This window comes from Amphiprion ocellaris, chromosome 21 (genome assembly GCF_022539595.1).
Source record: "Amphiprion ocellaris isolate individual 3 ecotype Okinawa chromosome 21, ASM2253959v1, whole genome shotgun sequence".
NCBI lineage: Eukaryota > Metazoa > Chordata > Actinopteri > Pomacentridae > Amphiprion > Amphiprion ocellaris.
In genome coordinates, this window is record NC_072786.1 from 23,317,690 (window position 1) to 23,331,776 (window position 14,087).

General features: G+C 38.3%; 2 protein-coding genes across 2 annotated transcripts; one reads left to right on the forward strand and one right to left on the reverse strand.

Moving 5' to 3' along the window:
- Positions 1-268: 268 nt before the first annotated feature.
- Positions 269-7,441, reverse strand: med21 (mediator complex subunit 21). Its single transcript, XM_023285396.3, has 4 exons — positions 7,265-7,441; positions 6,755-6,869; positions 5,683-5,783; positions 269-956 (listed from the first exon to the last, which is right to left on the reverse strand). Exons 1-4 carry the CDS (start codon positions 7,304-7,306, stop codon positions 777-779), a joined length of 438 nt encoding a protein of 145 aa, XP_023141164.1. The 5' UTR covers positions 7,307-7,441; the 3' UTR covers positions 269-776.
- A 79-nt stretch (positions 7,442-7,520) lies between these two features.
- On the forward strand, positions 7,521-13,306 carry fgfr1op2 (FGFR1 oncogene partner 2). Its single transcript, XM_023285397.3, has 6 exons — positions 7,521-7,657; positions 10,355-10,491; positions 10,749-10,866; positions 11,121-11,263; positions 11,512-11,625; positions 12,815-13,306. The coding sequence occupies exons 1-6, from the start codon at positions 7,633-7,635 to the stop codon at positions 12,950-12,952; spliced, it is 675 nt and encodes a 224-aa protein (XP_023141165.1). The 5' UTR covers positions 7,521-7,632; the 3' UTR covers positions 12,953-13,306.
- Positions 13,307-14,087: the final 781 nt, after the last annotated feature.

A 14,087-nucleotide genomic window follows, 5' to 3' on the forward strand; every position in this document is an offset into this window, starting at 1 on the left:
TTGTGAAAATGAGATCATTTCAGCAAAAGCACTGAGTGCGTCGTATTATCTGCTGGGAAATAACTGATCATGATTCTTTTAAAGCCAGAAAGTGGAAATGATGAAGTGAGATAAATAAACCAAATAACTAGAACGGTCAGCATCATCCACATTGGTGAGACAGAAATTCAACTATATTGAAAAACTAAAGTTAAAGGAAGCATGAAAACCATTATTTAACATAAGCTGTCGAGGTAAATATCACGCCGATGTACTTGAAATCCCAAAGTGTTTGTCCAAAGTTTATTGAGAAAAGGAAAGACTCATCAGCTGTGGAGTTACAGTGAGCTGAGGCTTGTAACTATTTAAAGCAGACTGAGGAGTGAATATGAGCTATGATTATTTCATTCATAAATATATACAATAGACATCAATATACAACATGTACTGTACACAAAACATACAAAAATGACAGATGAGACTCTGTGGAACTGTGAAAAAGTTTTTTCTAAACTTTCTGTGAGTGTATGCTCTTCATGAGGAACTACTTAGAGAACACAAAAAATGAACACCTTAACTTTTTAGGTACAAATCCACTCCTGTGAAAGAGCCGTATTTGTCTCATCCACAGAAAACAGTCCGGCATTTAGCCTTTCACTCAGACACATTTGACATGCCAGCACACGTTCAGCTGTGTTGGAGAGTTTTGAGGCTTGTGGTTGGTGTCAGAGGGCAAAAACAAAGAGTCAAAATGTGAGCGAAATGACTGGAAATTGTCCAAAGTGGCGCTGGGCCCGTCAGGATTCGGCTGGTGACGGCTGGCTGGGCGCCCCGTTGCGAGTGCGGAGCTGAGACTGGGCAATGTCAGCCAGTGCACTCTGGATCTTCTCCAGCAGCATATCGCCGCGGTAAACCACCTCCTCCAGACGAGCTGCTGCTTCGTGGTTCTCCTCCTCCAGCTGCCGCAGACTGGCCGCCTGATGAGAGGTCACAGCCAGTCAGAGTCAATTACAGCTGTTCTGTCCCTTTAATGGAGCATCAAATAACCGATGCTAAAGAGTCCTTATGTGTCTAGAAATTAGCAATTCGCAAGTAAACTCTACAACTTGTGAGCTTCAGACCTCACAGTGATCCACCAAAGCTGGACCATTTATCAGTCCTCTAACCGGATGGATGCACTGGTGACAATAACTTAAACAATGACAGCATCATCACCAGACAAATTCTATGTTTCCTTTAAATCACAAAATAACTGATTTAAAAAGTGGTGGCACTAAATAACAACAACTGCTAATTCAAAGTGTTTTGCGAAATACTACTTCAAAACACAATATATGTGATTTCGTAGAGTCATTTTTTTAACCGCTTAATTACTCCACCAAGGAACGCAGCAGAGTTATGTGACAGTTGGTGTTGGTTTGTCTGTGAATCTGTCTGTCTGTCTGTCTGTCTGTTAGCAACATTACTCAAAACGGACCAACGGATTTGGAGGAAATTTTCAGGGAAGGGCAGAAATTACACAAGGACCAAGTGATTAGATTTTGGCAGTGATGCAGCTTATAGTCTGGATCCACAGATTTGTTCAGGATTTCTGTATCATTATGAGATAGCAGCACGGCGTCACTGTAACTATGACAACAAATGAACACTATGTCAGCTGCCTGCTGAAGATCACATGATTGTGATCCTACAATAAATCAACCGCTGCAAACTTATCAGGACTTATCCATCAGAAATCATACAAGGAACAATTGATTAAATTGTGGGGGTGTTTCTAAGTCCCATCAATTCCCACTGTCCACTACATATTTAGGTCACGTGATTTGGTATCCGTACATAACATACACATGCATAACACACCTGTGCTCAGTGCAAGGTCATTTTGTTTGTGGGTACATCTATATTAAATGGACACATTCTATGTTGATGTGATTTCTGCCACGATTTTTTCAAGATTTCAGCCGTTGGAAATGATACAAAAACTGAGCAGCCTTGGCATAGTACAGCGCTCTCTGAGTGCTTTCTTGTTGTTTTTGCAGAAGGTATTTCCTCAGAATGTGAAACAGTTTGTCTACTCTGTTTCATGGTTCAACAGCTACACATCAGACTGTGAAAAGATTCTGTGTGAATCAAAGGTATGCAGAAAGCCTCTTGGGGTTGTCCCCTACAGCTTCTTATGAGTGAATTTTTGCCTGAATACACTACAGACATCTAGAGTGACTTTTTGAATTAGACAGCTGGTACTGTACATACGACTTGTGTGTTTTTACTCTGTAGTGAGCCAAAGTAAAATTAAATGCAGCTTCATTTGTCTTGAGAAAGGGAGTAGTCTTCAAGAAATATTTAATACCGTTGTTTTGTCAATATTTTCTGTTTTTAGTCAATCTCCATTCATTGATTAAGTTTCCATAAGTTTGTGCAGTATGAAATCCTGAGTGTCTAAATCTGTTTTTCAGACCATCAACAGTACGCTGCAGTTTCAAGGTGGAAATGTTCAGTCATGCTGTTGACTGCAAACATAAAAAGACAATACATCAATATTTTAAAAAGGTAAAAAACTTGATTTTCACCAAAACAGGGTCTTCAATGAACATTGGTTTCTATTGGTCTCACCTGTTCTCAGGCTCAATGTCACAGGTTTTACAAAGATGCCAGTATATGAGGGAGCTTTGTTGTTGCTGTAAGAAGAGTGTCAAACTCTTTATAAAAAATAGAATTACAGCTGTAGAAAAACACAACACGAACTGGGAGCACTGAGGTGTAAGGATATGGATGAAACTGCCGTACACTGAGATTAATACCCCTGTCATCATGCGTCTGTATTATCCTGGTAGCTGTATTCATGTTGATGTTCGTTCTGAGCTCAGAGTGATCACTGTAGAAATAAGCTTCTTTCTCCAGAAAGACCAATGAATAACAGACTGCACTAACTTACAGAAGTCTGGCTCTCTACAGCATTTATGAGCTGGAGGAAGCTGTCCTTTATGGAAAGTTTACATTTGCATGGCTTCACCTATGATTTGGACACACAGTGTCTTTACAGTACATCAGTTAAAGTCAGCAATTATGGAACTAGTGAGGCAAACTAGAGGGACTGACATCCTTTGTTTATTAGATGCCATAAACACTACCATTCAAAAGTTTGGGGTCACCCAGACCATTTCATGTTTTCCATGAAAACTCACACTTTTATTCATGTGCTAACATACCTGCACAAGGGTTTTCTAATCATCAATTAGCCTTTCAACACCATTAGCTAACACAATGTAGCATTAGAACACAGGAGTGATGGTTGCTGGGAATGTTCCTCTGTACCCCTATGGAGATATTCCATTAAAAATCAGCTGTTTCCAGCTAGAATAGTCATTTACCACATTAACAATGTCTAGACTGGATTTAGCATTTATTTTAATGTTATCTCCATTGAAAAAAACTGTTTTTCTTTCACAAAATAAGGACATTTCTAAGTGACCCCAAACTTCTGAACGCTAATGTAAATATAATCTTGTCTTGTTATTCACATACTTTGATGACCAGACATGGTGTTGATCTTCACCATTTCGAGGTGAAGATAATAAAATATCAAATTAATATGTTATGTTTTGCTTTGGTCTACTGATAAACTTGTGATAGGATGCAGATCAAAAATTAAGAGAGAATTTTTAAAGTAAAGTTAATTTCTCTGAGTGCAAAAATGCAATGATTTGAGATATTTGTATATTTGTACTCAGCTATGATGGGAAGTTTCCCTTTAATAATTTCCTTTTTAGGTGCTGTAAACTAAAAACTATCTTTAGAGGAAGCATAACAATCTATGCCAATATTATTACTGCATACTGATATGGTGTGGTTTGGAATCTGTATATTTTAGTTGGCCAAAGGGTAAGCTCAAAAATACATGGCATGTGACACTCACTTGACTTATTTAGCTATCCTAGTTTATCACTCCATAAATACACTGACTGCACAGTCATATGACTTGCATCATTTTTTATCTGGTTACCGTGAGGGAGTCAATCCTTCTATTTGTGGGAAAGGAATCAACACAGAGCTGGCACTGATCATACCCAACATCTTCCAGGAGAAACAAGAAGGCAGTTCACTCAAAGACGGCATACATAAACACACTGATCCCAAACACTGATAATATTTAATATTTTTCTTAAGCGTTGTATTTAACTTTCACAGCTGGTGTACTCAAAAGAAAGCACACGATTCAGCATTTACTAAGGATGTTTTCATCAAAATAGAACAATAAATGCACTTTTCCTGTTCAACAACTTGCTTTATTACCAGAGAACAGACAATTTCTTTTTTAACAGTTTGCTCGGTATTGCAAACACTGGTATAAATGATCACCTGGCTCCCTCTGCTGACTGAAAGCTAGAAATGCAAACAGGTCGTCTGTATGTGTGTAAGTTATCTGCTTTCAGGCATAGAATCTGTAGCAGCCGATTCATGCTTTCTGTGTAAGCACTGCAGACACTGAAAGTAAACATGATTGTCCATACTATAATTTGCATGCATGGGTCTTACATGCAGAGGTCTGCAATCCCTTTTATATCAAAGACAGAAAAACACCCCAGGATCCCGAGGATGTTTCTGAAACACTGCTTGTGACTTTGCACTCCTGACAGGCCATAGCAGCTGGTTACAGAGCTAGCACTGTGTTAAAGTGATTATTCCTGGTTTGTGCCGACCACACTGGTGGACATAACAAAGACTTTCTGGAAAATTTACAACTTTCAACTGCATTTATGAACCATTAATAGAAAGCATGTACAAGTTAAAGCACCTGCAAACTCCTGCAATAACTACTTCAGTTACAGCTCATTACATCATGAACTAGAAAAGCACTCAGAGAGCAGTACTCCACCAAGGCTGTTCATTCCCCCATATGACACTGTCAGAAATGCAGGATTTGTTTATTAGTTAGTGATGATCAGAAATCATGGCAACATAGAATGTGTCTATTTAATATAGATGCACCCAACAAACAAAATGACCTTGCACTGAGCACAGGCGTGTCTTATGCATGTGTACGTTATGTACGTATACCAAATCACGTGACCTAAATATGTAGCGGGCGGCGGGAATTGATGGGACTCAGAAACACCCCCACAATTTAATCAGTTGTTCCTTGTATCGTTTCTGACGGATAAGTCCTGATAAGTTTGCAGCGATCAGTTTGTAGTAGGATCACAATCATGTGATTGTCAGCAAGCACCTGACGTAGTGTTCATTTGTTGTCATAGTTTCAGTAAAGCCTTGAAGCTATTTCACAATGATACAGAAATCTTCAACAAATCTGTGGATCCAGACTATAAGCTGCATCACTGCCAAAATCTAACCACTTGGTCCTTGTGTCACTTCTGAGCTTCAGTGAAAATTTCATCCAAATCTGTTTGTCCGTTTTTGAGTAGTGTTGCTAACAGACAAACCAATGCAGATCGTCATATAACTCCGCTGCGTTCCTTGGCAGAGTAATTACAAAGATGTAATAATAGTGAATTTCCTACTACAGGCTCTTTCTAACAATAACCACATTTTGCAGGTCACACGGTCACAAATTTTGGTGCAGGCAGATTTGGCTGAATGATCAAAATTTACATCACATGTATCACAGATAAGTGGACATGGAAAGCATGAATAGGCATTAACTAAAGCGTATGTCTGAAGACTGGTATATGTGAATATGCTCACCTGCAGAGCTGCTGTGGATTCCTCACTGGGCAGGGAGTCAATTAGTACATCCACATCTTTGGCTGTTCTGGCTATAAGAGCTGCAAACAGCTGGGCATATTCTAAACAGAGATGCGGAGAAATATGTGTGAGCAGGAGAATAGTAAAATGAAATATAAACAAGGGAAGAAGCCCTATTTTTTTTGTTTTTCCAACATTGATACCAGTATCCAGTCTGGCTACTGTATCCAGATAAACAGCCTGAATTGTAATTTTGTTATATATTGAAACACATGCAATAGTTTATGGTTTGGAACCATGCGGAGGACATTAACAAATACCAGCTACTAAAACTCATTGGGATAATTCACTTGTGGTAAGTCACTTAAAGCTGCAACTTTAGCTCTCAGCTATCAGTCAGAATGTTCACAGACTTATATTTTTATTAGATCTATGAAAATAATCATTCATATTCAAGAAGGCTTGTAAAATTAAACACATTTACACATTTTGATGCTGGTGAGTGACAAACTATTAATAGAGTAGATTTTGGATTACTGGTATTTGGTAAGAACCCAATTTAATGAGATACAATGGAAAAAATGTAATAGCACATGAACAATGTAAACCAAAAGGTAACGAGAGGGAAGTTGGAATAAATAACGGAGAGACCTAGCACTTAACAGTAAAAGGAAAGGGACTTTAGGCTTGTCTAATTTCACTATTTTGAACTTCCTTGTCATCTAACCTTCGTCCTCCTGCCTATGCCCCAGAAATTGATTAAATCATACCATTTTGAATGATTTCTCAGTGCCTAAAATGCATCTTAAGGAGAAAGGAGAGAAGAGGCTGATCAAGGGAGCTATGAGGAAGAATGCACAGGTATATATCTCCTCAACATGTCCTATGGAAGTCTTTTCTGTTGTATAAACTCCTCTCTCTTCTTGTCTCTTGTACTCTCAGGTGATAAAATCGTCTGCTAAATGAAACTGTACAATTATCTCTTCCGCTTGCATCTCGGGTGTGAGGAATCGAGGATTTACAAACTGAAAATTAGAAGGGGGATATATTTTTGTAATGAAAACATACAGACCTTCAGTTGGGTTTGCTGGCTGATCCTTGTTGATAGCAGTCTGGATGTTACTGAAGGATGCAGGGGGCGCACACTGTTGCAGGACGCCGATGGCATTACAAAACTGATCGGCAAGCTAAACACACAAAGCAAGACCATCAATTGATTAGTCGTTTAGTCCAACAGGAAGCTAGCTCCCGACGCTGTAGTCCACCACCATTTTGCTACGGTTAAAAACATGCCCCCTTTAAGAGTCCGATATTTAAACATTGTAGCAGTTGTATCATATGGTTCTGTGTTGACTTTAATTTGAAGTTGAGTTTGTCCCATGGTTTCATGACACAGGGCCCCCGTCGTTAGCTAGCAGGTATGGTTAGCTACACCGTAATGTAGCAGCGTTAACAAATTACTAAAGTACCAGGGCTACTGTTACCATTAAGTTTCCCCTTTCGAATGTTACAAAGAGTAAACCTGTGCGTATTTACGTCTGTTTCTATTAGAGTACGTTTAAAATCCAAATATTTGCCTTACCGAATTGACAGCGTCTTGAAGTTGCGTTAGCCGGTCCGCCATGTTTTCTGTAATGAAACAAAATCCCGCTGTTCTTGTCGCGAGAGTTTAAGCGTAAAGTCTCGCGGAATTGGACGGTATCTTGGAAGCTTTGAGTGGCAGCCTGACGTTTAGGTTAGCTGTAGCTACATTAATCATCTCGGTACTGGCTCCACTGCGAACGAGGAACGTGTTTAAATCAATGAGGTCACATCTGCTGACATTGCCTTGTGTTTTAGAGAGGAACGGAGCTGCCCCAGAGCCTCTACTTGTTGCTCCTTGATGATGTTAGCCTGTAGCTAACGCCAGCTACCAAATATCAACAGGAAGTAACAGCTAGCTAAATTCCAATGTCTTGCACTGTGGTTTCTCCAGGTATGACTCTTTATTCTTCAGTTCAATGCGTAACATTACATAGGAGAAAGTGTTTGGGATTCCTGTCGATCAGTGATATGAATGTGTTTGTAGTGTGTGCTTAGAAGTGGATATGCATGGCAGGTTTACTGTGATTAGTTAATCAGCTAATAAGTTAGCAAAGATTTGTGTTTGTGCTGCTTGTAGTATCTTACATCTGCTTAAATCAGACAACTTGCCTGGGCGTTTATTACAGCTGTGGTAAACTTGGTTTACTAGTGAATTACTAGTAAATAATTAAAGATATTACTGACAGCAAGGTGGTGTAAGCTTGATCGAATTAGCTGACACAGCAGCTGTCATCCAGGGAGTGACGTTAGGAGGAAGGTAGATTAGCAGCAGGCTAAGTGCATGTTGTTCTTGTTAATATGTCTTGTCTTTTGACTGGGATTATATTTGATTATACCGTGATTAGGTTCTGTCAGTATCACTCTTAACTAGAAGGCAGGGAGAGGTGCAAAGGGTAGCTTAGGTGATGAGACATATTATTCTATGTCCTGCCCAGTTTATTACCCATAATAACAAACTGATCAGAATTCAAAGTGCAGAGGTAATAGCAGGACTGAAGCCTGGGCTAGATTGTTTATTGATCTCATAGCATAGAAAGCATTTATTATCATTGAAAAGTGCCTACGGAGTGCTACTCCAGGTTGGTACATTAATACACAAAGTAAATGGATTGGTGTGTGGGAGAACCAAGTACTTATGGCACAGAATTATGCAGATATGAAGTGAGGAGCCCATGTGTTTCTATACAACGTAGATTTCTGTAGTCAATTAATTTCTTTGTAGTGGCTCCAAATACAGTTGAATGATCTGGGGAAAATATCTGATTGCATTTCTTCTGAGAGATGTTGTGATTTGATTTGCAGTTTAATATTCTCTTTGAATTAGATGTAAAACGTGATGTAGTGTTAGCACGAGGCACCATCAAAAGTGTGACTGTCACACAAGGAAGGTGGCATGAATTTGCAAATCTATCAGCATCACAGCTCAAACCCCATGTCAGATGCACTGCACAACACACATCCTAAGTTACAGCATTTGTCATTTGCTAATTGCATTGTTTCAAATAGCGATTTAAATTTGACGTCAATTAATTGTTCATCCCTACCTGAGATTGTAATTTTTTCTCATAATGTATACTGGAATCTAAGAATTTAATATCAATAATTAGGCAGATCTTATTTATGACCAAAAAAAAGAGAGAAAAAATCTGCTTGAAAATCCACTTGTATTTCCTGGTATTCCCCCTCTGCTTTTCCTTACTATTAACTGTTCAATTGTAATTTAGATTCTCCTTTACGCATCTTCATTTAGCATCTCTCCGTTGTTTTGCTTTGGCAAATTGAAGTAAAACTGTGCAAAGTAGTCATGAGATGCAACAAGCTCTGTGATTGGCTATGACCTGGCATACCTGTGCAGATAGTATGTCATAGTAGTTGAAAGGAGAAAGTTGTATAGGAAGAATAATTCTACGTTGAAATGCTAAAATGGACAAAATAGCATTAAACCACATGAGGAAAAATACAATAGATGCCTTCATTTCTTTGGCAGACTATACAGATATAACATATGAAACAAGCAAGTTTTTTCTTTATTTGCTTTATGAAACTGAAAAGTATAAATAGTTAATGTATGACTGCAGTTGTAATGATGTGTGTGAGGTGTTGTCAAAAAATGCATTGGCCTGTTAGATATTTTATCTGCAACTGCATTTTTTTGCTTTCTCTTTTTGAAATTACTGCTGAAAGAGAAAACGTTTTTTACAATACAACTAAATATTTTATTGCTCTTATGCAGTAAATTGATTGGTCTGTGGACCAACCCGGTGCTCATTCTACCAAATTATTGAATTCTGCAGTGAAGATCCCATGCACTTCATCTAATGTAGATGTCTGTTGTCACTGAATTTTCTTATCATTTCTCCTTCCTCCTTATAATAAGAGTTAAAAAATTTGAGAAAAATATCATATTGTGGTTTTTTGGACAGCATTTGCAATTTGATTTGAAATAAACACTTTCATAGTCCAGTTTCAGGTCAGTATTCACTGCGTAATAGATTATAACCTGGTGGAACCTTACCACAAGACATAGCAGTTCACTGATTTTAAATCGTGATTTGAAATAATGAAATGAACAAACCACAGAGGTTTAGATGTACGTGATGCAATACGTCTCATCTGGGGTTTAAACTGTTGTGTCGGTGTTTTCACAAATTCATCATATCCTTCTCGTGTGACAGTCACATTTTTGGTGGTGCTTCATGTGATAATTCTCCATCACATGTTTTAACTCTAGGACACAGTGAAAATTGAACTGAAGCTTAACTAAAAAAAAAAACAGAAAAAAAAAATACCGGAAACCACCATCACAGTATTTGTCAGAAAGATTTTAAATATTCATTTCTCCCAAATCATTGAGCCCTCCCACAAGATACCATCAAAAGTGTCAGCTTGACTGTCACAAAATCGGAGGCAGCATGAATTTGTCAAACAACTGACACAATAGTTTAAACTCTGGATTAAACACTGTACAATGTTTGTCCTGATTGCAGCTTTTGTGATGTATTAACTGCGTTATTTCAAATGATGATTTTGATCTGAAATCAGTCAGCCTTGCAGCCCCCCCACCTAGTGATCACTTGTATTTCCTCAGGTATGAACTGTACCTTAGAGAAGGTCCTGGCTGATGCCAAATCATTAGTGGAAAGGCTTCGTAACCATGACAACGCTGCTGAGATGTTAATTGAACAGACAACAACTCTCAACAAGCGAGTGGATGCCATGAAACAGGTAGAGTGTTGAATGAAAGTGTTTGTTTTTTTCAAATTAGAAATAAGTAAAAGCTAGTAATGGGTAAAATGAAATCTAAGGCTTAAAACACTATTTGGTTTTGTTTTTAATTTAAAGAACCAGCAACAATATTATTAAAAATTATTTTAACAATAAGCCTGGTTCAACACTTTTTTCTAGTTGTGAACTATCATAAGATTTCTAACCAGAGCTTTTCACTTGTTTATTGGAAGTTCATCTGTTATTTGTTGTTTCAGTACCAAGAGGAGATCGACGCACTGAATCAGGTTGCCCGGCATCGGCCTCGTTCCAGTCTGGTTCTGGGAATCCAACAGGAAAACCGTCAGATCAGAGAGCTCCAGCAAGAAAACAAAGGTAGGCGGTTAATTAGAAATAGTTTTAATGTTTATGCTATCATTGAAGGAAACTTTGGTCCAGTTGTGTTGCAAAAATGACGAAGAAAATCTGTATTTGTTTAAGTTTTTGAAGCTAACTCACACTGTTCACAACAATGTGGACGGTATTTTGGTTAAACAACAGAGTTATGCCTACTGGATATGAAGCTGATAGATGTACCTCCCCAGCGTTGTCTCATAAACAAACCAAACCTGGCTTCATTCTTCCTGCAGAGCTAAGAACATCGTTGGAGGAACACCAGTCTGCGTTAGAGCTCATCATGACCAAATACAGGGAGCAGGTGTTCAGGCTTCTCATGGCCAGCAAGAGGGACGACCCAGCTATCGTCACCCAGCTGAAGGAGCAGCACACCACGGTCAGTCAGGTTCACTTGTTCCTTTACGTTCCTGCTAATTCTGGAGAATATCAGGTTTTCGGGCTTTTTCTTTTGAACGTAAAATGAAAAACTAAACGGCTACTTTACTAAAGCAGAAGATTTAGTTATTAAATGCATTAAAATAACCTATAGAGTATCTAATTATCGTTACTAAATACATACAGTTATATTATATTATATAACACTTCCTAGGCTTTTCAAATGCTTTTTTCCCCCTTTCTTTGTAGGAAATGCAAGCACACATAGACAAGATCAATGAGATGGCCTCTGTGATGAGGAAGGCCATAGAGGTGGACGAGGGGCGGATATGTGAAGATGAAGAGAGGATTAAACAGCTGGAGGTAAAAGCAAACGTCCAACCCTGTTGTTCCATCAGTTCCATGTGTCCCGAAGGTTTGAAACCCTGTACAAAAGAGCTACAGAGGAAGGGAATTGATTCTGCACACAAGTGACAAATCAATACATAAGTGGAGAAATCTAAAATGCAAACAAAAGGCATGTTTAGTGAAGTGATTTTTTAATTTTTTTTTTTTTTTTTTAGTTTTTCTGGAACTCGGTGAGCATTTGAACAAGACATTTGTCATGGCTGAAAACAGAATACTGGCCTCTCCTCTTGATATTCGTAGTGTTTGACTGAGGAGATAGGACCTTTGTTTTGTGATGTTTACATTCATAATGTGTGATCACACAATTCTGGAGCATTATTTTCTGGAATAATTGATTAGTTGTTTGGTCTCTAAAATGTCAGAAAATACCACAAATGTTGATCAGTGTTTCCCAAAGCCCGAGTTGTCCATTTAATAAAAATTTAATCTGCGTTCCCTTTCCCTTAGTATACTGGCTGTGACTGTACACTGGAAAAAATGCCCCTCTCAAAACAAGAAAAACAGACTTATTTCAAGGAACTTTTACCTTGAAATAAGTGAAAAAATCTGCCAATAGAACAAGTGAAAATGGCTTGGTAAGATTTCTTGAAATAAGATATGATATTTAGAATATTGAGATCTTAAAATTAGCTGGGAAAACTTACTTTAAGCTATATTTTACCAGGATTGTCAAGCTTAGGTGTCTTAAAATAAGCCAGACATGCTTAAAAAAATAGCAGTTTTTCACTCAAAATTCGATTTTTACTTTCATGTAATCTCCTAATTTGAGATGTATTAAACTTATTTTGAGTTTTCTTGTAAAATACAACTCAAACAAGATAATTTCAAGATTGTTTGACTTAACAAGATATTTAAGATGCATTGTCTTTAGACAAGTCCCTCCATCTTGCTGAAATGTCACTTGTTAAGTGAATTTATCTTAAATCAAGTGGGATGAGACATTTTGACTAAAAATAAGACAAATAGACTTGGTAAGATTTTGAGTTTTTGCAGTGTACTAAAAACTGATGATTTGTGGTGTGTTTGATGATGCAACAATCCCTTACAGAAAAGGCTATATTATGGATAACTTTAGTAGTATATTTTAAAGTCGTGTCAGTGTCATTTCACCTCAAAGTAAGGCTGTTGTGTTTCTCTACTTCAGCTGGAGAACAGTGGACTCAGAGAGCTGCTGGGAATCAGTCGTGAAGCTTTCCTGGTTCTAAAGAGGGAGGACCAGTCAGAGAGCACGTCGCTGTCGCCGCTGCTCACCAGCGCTGACGTCAGCTTACGAAAGAGTTAGAGCCCCGGGGTGACTCCCAGACCCTCCCCTGCCCCTGCCCCTGCCCCTGCCCCTGCTGCTGCCACTACAGTGTACAGTGTGTACAGTCTGTTGCCACATACCACTTCACCTTTCATCCTACAGACTCTGCAGACCAAGAGTCTCCTGGTGCATTAACGGCACGATGCTCCAGAGCTGCAGCCCCGTCTGGTGACTCAGACACAAGCATCCTTCTCTCTTTTTTTTCTGTTTGTTGGTATTTCTGTAATGTTTGCTAATTTTGCCAGCATGCATGAGCCTGTGGTGCCTGCGAGGTTTTAAAGTGTGAATGAGTCAAAGAAGGGCTTGAGTTCAAATAAATCTGAAAACATGAAATTGTGTCTGGTGAGTTTATGTAAATTTCAATTTACGTGACCTACAGTACAGATTTCCATGTTTCTGGTTGTGTTGTGGCCTGTGCCGGGTCAGGAGCTTCTCATAACTCCTAACTCTTCATGTTATTGTCATATACTGTCAAGTGCAGCTAAATAAAACAGGAACAGAAACATTCAACACTTTGGATTCGCTCTAACAGCCAACCACCTCTTCTGCTCCCACTGGTGAAAACAGTATTCAGATCCTTTATAGAAGTGAAAGCACCAAACTACAGTGTAAACAGGCTCCACGTTTAGCAAAAGTTACTTTAGTAAAGTATCTAAGTATAAACAGGAAAATGTACTGAAAATGTTAATAGTGAATTAACAGAAGTTAACAGATAGGCAGGAAATCCTCACATGTGAGAAGCTTCAGAAGTTAATTGTTCCAGCTCAAGTTGTTTATATTCTTAGGTAGTTTGATTTATAGCAAAGAATTCTATTTTAAAAAGCCTTATGAAATTTTATTAACCTGTAAAGAAGGTAAATCGGTCTAATAAATGTAATTGAGTCTAAATGCAAATTCTCCTACAATGTCGTTGTCTTAGAAGGCACCCTTCCTCATTATGGTTTTTATTTTAATAGCTGAAGAACATTTCTGTAGCTGTAACAAATGAAGCAGAGCTGCCTTTTCCCTGCTTTTTAGTGTGCACCTAGAATAGCACTTGTTAGATGTTTCTTTTTTTAAATTTATAATAGTCTGAGGAATCATGCTGGTAAGGTCTACAAATGTTGATTTGGAG